The sequence below is a fragment of the Rhamphochromis sp. 'chilingali' genome (genome assembly GCF_963969265.1).
Source record: "Rhamphochromis sp. 'chilingali' genome assembly, chromosome: 19".
NCBI classification, from domain to species: Eukaryota; Metazoa; Chordata; class Actinopteri; order Cichliformes; family Cichlidae; genus Rhamphochromis; species Rhamphochromis sp. 'chilingali'.
In genome coordinates this window covers 7,546,185-7,558,588 of record NC_137946.1, presented here as the reverse complement: position 1 = coordinate 7,558,588, position 12,404 = coordinate 7,546,185, and the positions used below count along the sequence as shown (strand labels likewise).

Here is a 12,404-nt window from a genome sequence, read left to right as displayed (position 1 = left end):
TAAAGAGTAAATGATGGGAAGACTTACTGTCACCAGAGCAACTGCTTGACAGTCAGGAGAGGTATTTCAGTGGGACTATACTGTCTGTGTGCGTGTGTACAATGGGGGAGGGTTACCTGGTGGGTGATCTGGAGGCACTCCTGATGGAAGACAAGGAGGGACTTCGAGAGCTGCAGCAGCTGCCTTGACGCTGTGAACTCCTGCTGGGTGTTTCATCAGGGGACCTGACAGAGGACAGCCAATGGACAAACATACCACGCACACACATGTACACACATCCATAAAGCCACGTGTATGCATGCATACATCATGGGGACACACAGGCCACAGCGAGCTCAGTAGTCAATCTCATGATATGTAAAACAGGCAATGCACTGCAAAATACTTTCAATATATATATTCTAATAGAGGGTGCAGGATATATATATATATATATATATATATATATATATATATATATATATATATATGTGTGTGTGTGTGTGTGTGTGTGTGTGTGTGTGTGTGTGTGTGTGTGTGTGTGGCAAGAGAGAGAGAGCAGGGTACAGCCCAGAAATTGTGCTGAACTCACACACTTTGCTTAGAAGATGCTCTCAATTCTTTTACACTTGTTCACATTCTGTGTGAGTCTAAGCCTGAGATAATGGCTGTAAAGTGCCAATATAAATTCATGAGTAGGCTCAATGGGACTTCTACCTATTGTTGAGGAGTTAAGACTGTTGTTCACTGTTTGTTTTAATGTGAACTGAGGAAATGTGCATTAAATGTTACTGGTAATGAATGAAACTTGGCTACTCTCTTATAAGACATGCAGACTATCTGCTCTACATTTACATGGATTAAAGAATTGTTATGGGAGATTTTAACAGAGTGAATCTCAAACGGACATTTCACAATCTTCACCAGCACATCAACTGCCCCACCCGGGGCACGAGGACATTAGACCACTGCTACACCCCGTTCAAGAACTGTTACAAGGCTCAGCCCCTGCCGGCATTTGGAAAATCGGACCATTCCGCCATCTTCCTCATGCCTGCTTACAAACAAAGGCTAAAGCAGAAAGCACCAATCAGGAGGGAGGTCGCTCGCTGGACGGACCAATCGGTGGCCGCGCTGCAGGACGCACTGGATGACGCAGACTGGGACATGTTTCGGCGCAGCTCTGATGACATCAACATGTTTACGGAAGCGGTTGTCGGATTTATCGGGAAACTAGCGGATGACACAGCAGAAAGAACTATCATCCGAACGTTTCCCAACCAGAAGCCGTGGGTGGATAAAAACATCCGCGACGCTCTGAGATCACGCACTGCTGCCTACAATGAAGGGCTTGTCTCCGGTAATATGGACCTATACAAGGCTGCGTCCTACAACGTGCGCAGCGCGGTCCGAAAGGCAAAGCGGAGCTACGGGGAAAAACTAGAGTCACAGCTACGACAGTGCGACTCTAGGAGCCTGTGGAAAGGACTGCGGACTATAACGGACTATAAACGACCAGCTTCTTCAATGATGAATGCAGATGCTTCACTGGCTGATGAGCTGAACACGTTTTATGCTCGCTTCGACGCCGCAGCAATTAAAACAACAAACGGCTGCGCGCGCTCGGAGTGCACCAGTGAAGAAAATGCATTCGTCATCACAGAGCATGCCGTGAGGAACACCTTCAGGAGGGTGAACACCAGGAAGGCAGCAGGACCAGATGCAATCCCTGGCCGGGTCCTTAGAGCCTGCACTGATCAACTAGCACCCACGTGTTCACGGAGATCTTCAACCTCTCCCTGGCCCAAGCTGTGGTTCCCACGTGCTTCAAACAGTCCATTATTGTCCCTGTTCCAAAGAAACAACAGCCCGCTTCCCACAATGACTACCGTCCAGTAGCACTGACTTCAATTGTGATGAAGTGTTTTGAAAGACTGATGAGAGATCACATCACTTCTTCACTTCCTGCCACCATCGACTCACTTCAGTTTGCTTACCGGACTAATCGTTCCACAGACGATGCCATATCTCACCTGCTCCACACATCCCTGAGTCACCTGGACACTGGCAGAGGGAATTATGTTAGGATGCTGTTCGTGGACTACAGTTCAGCATTCAACACAATAATTCCCTATAAGCTTTTCACCAAGTTGACAGATCTAGGACTCAGCTCATCACTGTGTCAGTGGATCCTCAACTTCCTCACAGACAGACCCCAATCAGTGAGGGTGGGAAAACAAGTCTCCCCCTCCATCTCACTCAGCACTGGAGTGCCTCAGGGCTGTGTTTTAAGCCCCCTGCTGTACTCACTGTACACTTATGACTGTGTAGCCACATCCGACACCACCTCCATTGTCAAGTTTGCTGACGACACTGCTGTTGTGGGCCTGATCTCCGACAACATCGAGACGGCCTACCTGGAGGAGATTAAGAACCTGGAGACCTGGTGCCAGGAGAATAACCTCCTCCTAAACATCAGCAAGACTAAGGAGCTGATCGTGGACTTCACTACAAAGCAGGCGAGGAATTACAAACCCCTCATCATCAGTGGCACGCCAGTGGAGAGAGTGGACAGTTTCCGATACCTGGGTGTCCACATCACTCAGGACCTGTCATGGTCCTGTCACATCAACACCCTGGTTAAGAAAGCCCGTCAGCGTCTCTTCTTCCTCAGAAGACTTAGAGACTTCCATCTGCCACTGAAGGTGCTCAAGAACTTCTACTCCTGCACCATCGAGAGCGTCCTGACGGCAAACATCTGCACCTGGTTTGGGAACAGCACCAAGCAGGACAGACGAGATCTGCAAAGGGTGGTGCGCTCGGCAGAACGCATCATTCAATCAGAGCTCCCTGACCTGCTGTCCATCTACACCAAGCGGTGCAAGTCCAAAGCTAGGAAGATTATGATGGACCTCTCCCATCCCAACAATGGACTCTTCTCACTGTTGAGGTCTGGGAAGCGCTTCCGCTCCCTTAAGGCCAAAACAGAGAGAATGAGGAGGAGCTTCTTCCCCCAGGCTATTCGGGGCCTGAACCAGGTGTAGGACTGGACTCTCCCAAACACGTCACTATAAGACTGGACTCTCACACACGTTGTTGTGATATTTTGATACCATGGTAGCATTTACAGGATATTGTTTTATAGTGATATTATACAGGAAAACTGTTACTCAATAAGGCCCATTTACTAGTTGTTTTTCTCTTTCTCTGTGACCCAAGAATTAATGTGTAAGAATCACAGGATGGTACCTCAAGGTCGAAAATACCACAGAGATCACTTCCTTATTCCCATCCTCCCTTCTTTATCTCCTAGAAAAGAGCTTGTTAAAGGCCAGGTGGTTTGTTTCAGAATTCACTAATGAAAGAACTCTGTATTCTATGTCTAGGAGTGTATTTTGCTGGGATAATCATAAATTGTAGCTGAACTGATAAACTATACAAAGGATACTTCTTTGCTCAGAGGGCAGGAAGACGCTTCCTTATTTGGTCTGTACCGGTTTGAACTGAGAATCTGCTGACACACGAACCTTTTTCCTCTATATAAACTGTTGTCTGATGAATAAACCTTTGAGTTGATTTTGGGAAAGCAACCTGAAGCAGTCTGTGTTTCCTTGTTCTCCCAAGCTACTCCCGGCGCTGTAACTAACCTGCTGAACGGCATACCTGAGTGTTACTTTGAATAATTTTGAATCTTATAGGGTAAAGACAAAACTCTGCTTATAGGTGCCCACGCCTCGGAGGAAACCCGATCCACGGAGAAACCCGGGACGGAGATTTCTTTCACACGTCACCACACATTTCCTATAATCCTATAATTCCTATAATTTATAATCCTTATCTTTATAATCTCTTCTACTATTTGCACATTCTTTACTGTAAATTCCTAAGTTAATTTGTAAATTTTTGTAGTAAACTGTAAATTGTAAATATTGTAAAAACTTTTCTTCTGTCATTTAATGGTCGGGCATTGTACAGCTACAAGCATTTCACCCCCATGTCATACTGTGTATGGTTGTGTGTGTGTGACAAATAAAATTTGAATTTGAAATTTGAAATTTGAATTTGAATTTACAGGCAGCGATTCTCTCACCTCTTTTTCTGTTTGTTCTTGTCTTTATGTTTGTTCTTTGGGCTTCCCGACCTGAAAAAAAAACCCCAACAACAATGAATCTGCATTCACAGAGAGTAGAGAATTCCACGCATCACTTGCCTAAATGGACTATTCTACTGTCATTTGAAAAAGTAGTCAATTGTGTAAAAGACACAAACTGAACGCAAGCACACAGGTTACATACAGGGAGTGCAGAATTATTAGGCAAGTTGTATTTTTGAGGAATAATTTTATTATTGAACAACAACCATGTTCTCAATGAACCCAAAAAACTCATTAATATCAAAGCTGAATGTTTTTGGAAGTAGTTTTTAGTTTGTTTTTAGTTTTAGCTATTTTAGGGGGATATCTGTGTGTGCAGGTGACTATTACTGTGCATAATTATTAGGCAACTTAACAAAAAACAAATATATACCCATTTCAATTATTTATTTTTACCAGTGAAACCAATATAACATCTCCACATTCACAAATATACATTTCTGACATTCAAAAACAAAACAAAAACAAATCAGCGACCAATATAGCCACCTTTCTTTGCAAGGACACTCAAAAGCCTGCCATCCATGGATTCTGTCAGTGTTTTGATCTGTTCACCATCAACATTGCGTGCAGCAGCAACCACAGCCTCCCAGACACTGTTCAGAGAGGTGTACTGTTTTCTCTCCTTGTAAATCTCACGTTTGATGATGGACCACAGGTTCTCAATGGGGTTCAGATCAGGTGAACAAGGTGGCCATGTCATTAGTTTTTCTTCTTTTATACCCTTTCTTGCCAGCCACGCTGTGGAGTACTTGGACGCGTGTGATGGAGCATTGTCCTGCATGAAAATCATGTTTTTCTTGAAGGATGCAGACTTCTTCCTGTACCACTGCTTGAAGAAGGTGTCTTCCAGAAACTGGCAGTAGGACTGGGAGTTGAGCTTGACTCCATCCTCAACCTGAAAAGGCCCCACAAGCTCATCTTTGATGATACCAGCCCAAACCAGTACTCCACCTCCACCTTGCTGGCATCTGAGTCGGACTGGAGCTCTCTGCCCTTTACCAATCCAGCCACGGGCCCATCCATCTGGCCCATCAAGACTCACTCTCATTTCATCAGTCCATAAAACCTTAGAAAAACCAGTCTTGAGATATTTCTTGGCCCAGTCTTGACGTTTCAGCTTGTGTGTCTTGTTCAGTGGTGGTCGTCTTTCAGCCTTTCTTACCTTGGCCATGTCTCTGAGTATTGCACACCTTGTGCTTTTGGGCACTCCAGTGATGTTGCAGCTCTGAAATATGGCCAAACTGGTGGCAAGTGGCATCTTGGCAGCTGCACGCTTGACTTTTCTCAGTTCATGGGCAGTTATTTTGCGCCTTGGTTTTTCCACACGCTTCTTGCGACCCTGTTGACTATTTTGAATGAAACGCTTGATTGTTCGATGATCACGCTTCAGAAGCTTTGCAATTTTGAGACTGCTGCATCCCTCTGCAAGATATCTCACTATTTTTGACTTTTCTGAGTCTGTCAAGTCCTTCTTTTGACCCATTTTGCCAAAGGAAAGGACGTTGCCTAATAATTATGCACACCTGATATAGGGTGTTGATGTCATTAGACCACACCCCTTCTCATTACAGTGATGCACATCACCTAATATGCTTAATTGGTAGTAGGCTTTCGAGCCTATACAGCTTGGAGTAAGACAACATGCATGAAGAGGATGATGTGGACAAAATACTCATTTGCCTAATAATTCTGCACTCCCTGTATATGGACGTTCACATACTGAAGGACATTATTATCTGCCGTACAAACCTGTGTCTTCTCTTTTTCCTGGAGCAAGATGCAGATCTACAAAAACAAAGCCATTGTAATGTCAGCGCGAGGTCAGCAACTTCACAAAATATTGACATGAATAATTCATATGCAGAACACAGTATCTTTTTTTAAAACACATTTTACATATTTATATATTTTTTACATATACATTTTGTGAGACTGTGTACCACATTTTAATTTTTTGAGAGCAATCCAGGCCTTCTTTTTCTTCTTCCTTCTAATTTTTTAAGGTATTCTTGAGCAATAATTCTCCAGGCTTGCTGAAGGGCTCTCAAAGTTTTTTCTTCTTTTTTTGTGTTTATTTGTTAAGCCATTTAACACAAACCTATGAATTATTCAAGTATAAAAAAAGTGCTGTACAACTAAAAGAATAAAACAATAAAAGCAATAAAACACAATACAAAAGAGAACAATGGAAAATTGAAAAACAAATATCAAGAGGTTTAAATACCGAGGAATAAAAATACATTCTCAAAAGAGTTTAGATGTTCAGTGTTGGTGAGGTGGTGATATGAAGGGGAACACTGTTCCAAAATATAGGTGTAGCTACAGCAAAGGCCCGATATTTTGCTTGTCAGTATAATGGGAAACATCTGGTCAGCTGTTCTTGGTGATATGTTAAAAGATCAGAAGGTAAGGAGGTGCTAACGATTTAATGAATGTTTAAGTTTCCATTTAATGAAACTTAAAAGCAAGCAGTCTGTGAAGGTTCTCAGTCATCCAGGTCATCGTAGTCAAAGGAGCTTGCAAAGAAAAGCGTCTGGACTTCTTTAAGTTACTTAAAGATGTTTCACCTCTCATCCGAGAAGCTTCTTCAGTTCTAAGGTCAAATGGTGGGGAGTCCCAGATTTAAACCTAGTGGGAGTATCCCCCCACAGAGGGATAAAAGGACCCCCTGATGATAAAAGCAAGCAATAACATTTTGAAATGTATTTGTGCGCTTGGGGGCAGCGTCTCATGTGAGTCGAGCTGCAGAATTTTGGAAGTTGCAGAACAGACAACAAATACCTGGTTAATGCTCAAATAAAGACTGTTGTTACAATCTAGCCTGGATGACACCTTTACAATGGAAACTGGCTCTAAAAACAGCATTTATTTTTTTTATCAAATGTGAAGCTGCTCTCAAAAATGACCCAGAGGTTTTTACAAAGGCTGTTTTTGAAGGACCGACATCAAGTACTACTGCTTGTTTGTTTTTTTTTGCTTAAGGTTCAAGAAGTTTGATGTTATCTATTTATATTAATATTTTTATGTCAGTAAGACACTAAAGTAAAGCATTCAAAAAGACTGCAGTATTTCTTTTTGAGAGGGACATGGATTTGTGAATTATCACCATGCATAATGGTGACATGAAACTCCTTATTTTTGATCTTTTGATATTAATAGGAACATATAGGAACATAACAAGGGAAAAGAGTACTGGACCAAGGATGGTTCCTTGGGGGACGGCTGCATGTGAGAGAATCAGGTGATGAGAACAAGCCACAGAAAAATTTGCCCACGTGGCTCTCCAGCCTAGAGAATATGATGCTATGATCCACTGTATCAAATGTAGCATTTATTGTAGATCTAAAAGTATTAAAATGGCAGAATCCCCTGAAGCTGCAATTAATAAAAGATCATTAAGCACCTTTAAAATTGCTGATCCCGTGCGATAATGTGCATTGAAACCAAACTATTACAGTGACAACATTTGTTTTCAGGGAGGCCTGAAGGTGATGAAAAACAACTTTTCCCAGAGTCTTTACAACAATGTCAGGGTCTAAAAATACCAGAACGACTGATGGAGACAAGGCCATTGATAGCAATGCTACATCCCCGGACACAGCCCCACTTAATGGCTGACATAACTAGCTCGCAGAAAAACTTAGTCGCTAAAATTTCTAAGCTGGAAGCAAAAGTTGAGACCAAGTGCCAAGCTCTAATGGCCTGATCGATTCGCTTCGCAGCAATGTTTCTGACCAAACAGATGAAGTGCGGACTGAACTTTGTGCTAAGATTGATGCTCCAGCTACTATCTGCACTGACCACCATAGCCGGCTAACTAGCCTGAAAGAAGCTGCAGTATTCGGATCGGGTTGTGGACTTGGAGAAGCAAGTTCATGATCTGAAAGAAATTGTATCAGCTCTTTCAGACAAGACCGAAGACCTTGAAGGGAGACAGTGCAGATGCAACATTCGAATACTGTACTTGGCGTGAGGGAGCGCTTTGAGATTCGGACGCGCCCATGTCAATTCTGTGGCCCAGCTACTAAAGGAGGTGTTGGGCCTGAATACCGCTCCGACACTGGATTGGGTACATCGCAGCCTACAGACCATCCCTGCAAGAGACCAGAGACCCAGGCCACTTATTGTCAAATTTCACTACTTTCAAAAAAATGAGGTGCTGCTTTGCAGGCCCGCGTTAAACAGTCCCCAGTCCCATAATGGAAACAAAATCCTTTTTGTCTCCATTATTGTCTCCATTCCCAGACCTGCCATCTGCAGTCGCAAAGAGAAGGGGGGCCTTTAAAGAAGCTAAAGATCTACTGCACAGATGTCAGGGTGTGAGATTCGGGATGCTGTACCCAGCGAAGCTGAGGATTTCTTCTCCTCTTGGAGAGGAAATATTCACCAATCTAACGGCTGCTAAAGACTACGTCAAGAATTGCATCTTAGCTGTGTGTGGGAATCAAGACACGGGCTGAGTAGACTGTGCTACCTCAATTGCTCTCTGACTCTCTATTGTTCACTGACTCTGACTGCACTTTAGATAGAGGTTTGTACTTTGGCGTCTTTCATAATTTAATAGGTCTTCATATACTTGTTTATCACTGAGCAAAGTAAACAACCAAGAGAAGTCACGTGTGCCTTTCCAATCTGCCAGATGTCTAAAAATTATGTTAATAGTTGGCGTTCCCTGTTAGGGGCAACATCTGTTTTAGGGAGTGAAGAGACATGTTGGATATAAGCTCTTTTGGGGGGGAAGGTGTAGCTTGTTCCTGGTTTGTGGGCAACCCGTTCTCACTCCCAAAGCGTAACATTTTACGCTAGGTGACAAATCGTCACCATATTAAGTTTTCGGCTACCCACCACGTTCCTAAATGACGACCTTGGAAAAAAGAGGAAATATGAGAACCGTCTGGACTGAATCTACACATGTTCGCTCTTTTTCTTCAAATCGCTTAGAAACACGCTATTTAACATCATTAAAGTCCTGGTTAAGGTCAGGAATAAGGTTATGGTCAGGGCTAGGGATAAGGTTAGGTTTAGGGCTGGAATACAGGGCTGGAACGTCTATTACCGCGGGAGCGTCATTGCACTGGATCCCAGCCATAACCCGCCGCGTACCATAAGAACGCCGAAGGTCTCCTTTCGCGTTCCTCAGGAACGCCGCGGGACGTGACAAAACGTCGACATGTTACGCCTCGGGAGTGAGAACGCTCTGTTGTGGGAGTTAGGTTTACAGGGAGTGCAGAATTATTAGGCAAGTTGTATTTTTGAGGAATAATTTTATTATTGAACAACAACCATGTTCTCAATGAACCCAAAAAACTCATTAATATCAAAGCTGAATGTTTTTGGAAGTAGTTTTTAGTTTGTTTTTAGTTTTAGCTATTTTAGGGGGATATCTGTGTGTGCAGGTGACTATTACTGTGCATAATTATTAGGCAACTTAACAAAAAACAAATATATACCCATTTCAATTATTTATTTTTACCAGTGAAACCAATATAACATCTCCACATTCACAAATATACATTTCTGACATTCAAAAACAAAACAAAAACAAATCAGCGACCAATATAGCCACCTTTCTTTGCAAGGACACTCAAAAGCCTGCCATCCATGGATTCTGTCAGTGTTTTGATCTGTTCACCATCAACATTGCGTGCAGCAGCAACCACAGCCTCCCAGACACTGTTCAGAGAGGTGTACTGTTTTCTCTCCTTGTAAATCTCACGTTTGATGATGGACCACAGGTTCTCAATGGGGTTCAGATCAGGTGAACAAGGTGGCCATGTCATTAGTTTTTCTTCTTTTATACCCTTTCTTGCCAGCCACGCTGTGGAGTACTTGGACGCGTGTGATGGAGCATTGTCCTGCATGAAAATCATGTTTTTCTTGAAGGATGCAGACTTCTTCCTGTACCACTGCTTGAAGAAGGTGTCTTCCAGAAACTGGCAGTAGGACTGGGAGTTGAGCTTGACTCCATCCTCAACCTGAAAAGGCCCCACAAGCTCATCTTTGATGATACCAGCCCAAACCAGTACTCCACCTCCACCTTGCTGGCGTCTGAGTCGGACTGGAGCTCGCTGCCCTTTACCAATCCAGCCACGGGCCCATCCATCTGGCCCATCAAGACTCACTCTCATTTCATCAGTCCATAAAACCTTAGAAAAACCAGTCTTGAGATATTTCTTGGCCCAGTCTTGACGTTTCAGCTTGTGTGTCTTGTTCAGTGGTGGTCGTCTTTCAGTCTTTCTTACCTTGGCCATGTCTCTGAGTATTGCACACCTTGTGCTTTTGGGCACTCCAGTGATGTTGCAGCTCTGAAATATGGCCAAACTGGTGGCAAGTGGCATCTTGGCAGCTGCACGCTTGACTTTTCTCAGTTCATGGGCAGTTATTTTGCGCCTTGGTTTTTCCACACGCTTCTTGCGACCCTGTTGACTATTTTGAATGAAACGCTTGATTGTTCGATGATCACGCTTCAGAAGCTTCAGAAGCAATTTTGAGACTGCTGCATCCCTCTGCAAGATATCTCACTATTTCTAACTTTTTTAAACCGTCAAGTCCTTCTTTTGACCCATTTTGCCAAAGGAAAGGACATTGCTTAATAATTATGCACACCTGATATAGGGTGTTGATGTCATTAGACCACACCCCTTCTCATTACAGAGATGCACATCACCTAATATGCTTAATTGGTAGTAGGCTTTCGAGCCTATACAGCTTGGAGTAAGACAACATGCATGAAGAGGATGATGTGGACAAAATACTCATTTGCCTAATAATTCTGCACTCCCTGTATAGTTACTCTGGGTTTTTCCTTTTTCTTGTTGGCTGCAGTTTTGTGTGTATACTTACTCCAAATTATTATTCGGCTTGCTTGTCATGACTGTCTTGAAAGTATGAATATGGCTATATAACCAAACTACAACTGCAACTACACCTGATTCTGATTTATAACATGGAATGTAGAAGGTCTGAATAATTTTAAAAAGCGTAAAAGGATATTCACTCATCTGTCGACTTTCAAACCAGACATTGTCTTTCTACAGGAGACACATCTGCGCTCCACGCAAAGCAATAGGTTGACAGAAAGTTGGGTCTCCCAGGTCTACCATTCTGCATTTAACTCTAAATCGCGGTGGGTTGCCATTTTTGTTAGAAAACATTTTCCTTTCATCACTTCAAATGGTCGCTTTCTGATAGTTACTGGCAGGCTCCACAACACTCCAGTTATTTTGGTGAATACTTATGCACCAACTTGGGACAATCCACAATTTTTATTAAGACTGATTGGCCTGCTGCCAGATTTAAATACGCATCACCTGGTGGGGATTTGAATCTGGTATTCGATCCCAACCTTGACAGGTCTAAGCCACATCAGTCTACTCGGACCTCCAGATCAGTGTCCGTTCTGAATACATTTCTTCAAAACTATGGTATTTCAGATCCACTGCGTATCACTGAGCCCTTAGCAAAATACTATTCTTCTTCTCCCCTGTGCATCATTTGTATTCGAGGATTGATTATTTTCTTTTGGATAATTTCCTTATCCCAAGGGTCACCATGTGTAAATAACATGCAATTGTAATTTCACATCATGCACCAGTACAGGTTGATATCTCATTTTCAAATGTGTGCACAAGGCAGCGTTTCTGGAAATTTGACTTAGCATTAATGTCAGATGAGGAGTTTTGCAAGTTCATTGAGTACCACATTGAGTTTTTCTAGAAACGAATAACACTCCAGATGTTTCAAAATCTATAATTTGGGAGTCGCTAAAGGCATATCTGCGGGGCCAAATTATTTATTTTGCGTCTTATAAGAATAAAAAGCGAAACGAACAGCTTCGAGAACTGACAGAGCTCATAGCAAACATTGACACACAATATGTTACCTGTCCAACCGCTGATTTATATAAGCAGAAGGTACTGCTGCAGTCTGAATTTGACACCCTCTCAATTAAAGAAACTGAGAAGCTCTTTCTTAGATCAAGATATCATATATACGAGCATGGTGAAAAAGCAGGTAGATATCTTTCACATAAGCTTTGTCAATCCGCCACAGCCCAATCTATACCTGACATACAGTTATACTCCGGTCAGGAGGTAACACACCCTGACAGAATTAAGCTATTTTATCAGGATCTCTATACTTCCCGCACTGATAATTCAGAGGCTGACTCCTTCTTGGGGAACATAGATACTCCCACGAGACCAACGTGAGCTACTGGAAAGACTTCACTTCTTATTCAAGTCTACCTATTGACTGTCCACTTTGAGGA

At 42.8% G+C, this 12,404-nt stretch overlaps 1 protein-coding gene across 4 annotated transcripts in view; it reads right to left on the bottom strand.

Annotated features, from left to right (window-relative positions):
• Positions 1-12,404, bottom strand: part of srrm3 (serine/arginine repetitive matrix 3) — a 146,242-nt gene that overhangs the window by 17,100 nt on the left and 116,738 nt on the right. For all 4 annotated transcript variants that reach the window (XM_080866774.1, XM_080866777.1, XM_080866776.1 and 1 more), the window contains 3 exons: positions 5,885-5,920; positions 4,070-4,120; positions 117-224 (listed from right to left, as the gene is read on the bottom strand). In XM_080866774.1, the coding sequence (XP_080722900.1) occupies positions 117-224; positions 4,070-4,120; positions 5,885-5,920 (195 nt within the window). The remainder of the gene's footprint in view (positions 1-116; positions 225-4,069; positions 4,121-5,884; positions 5,921-12,404) is intronic.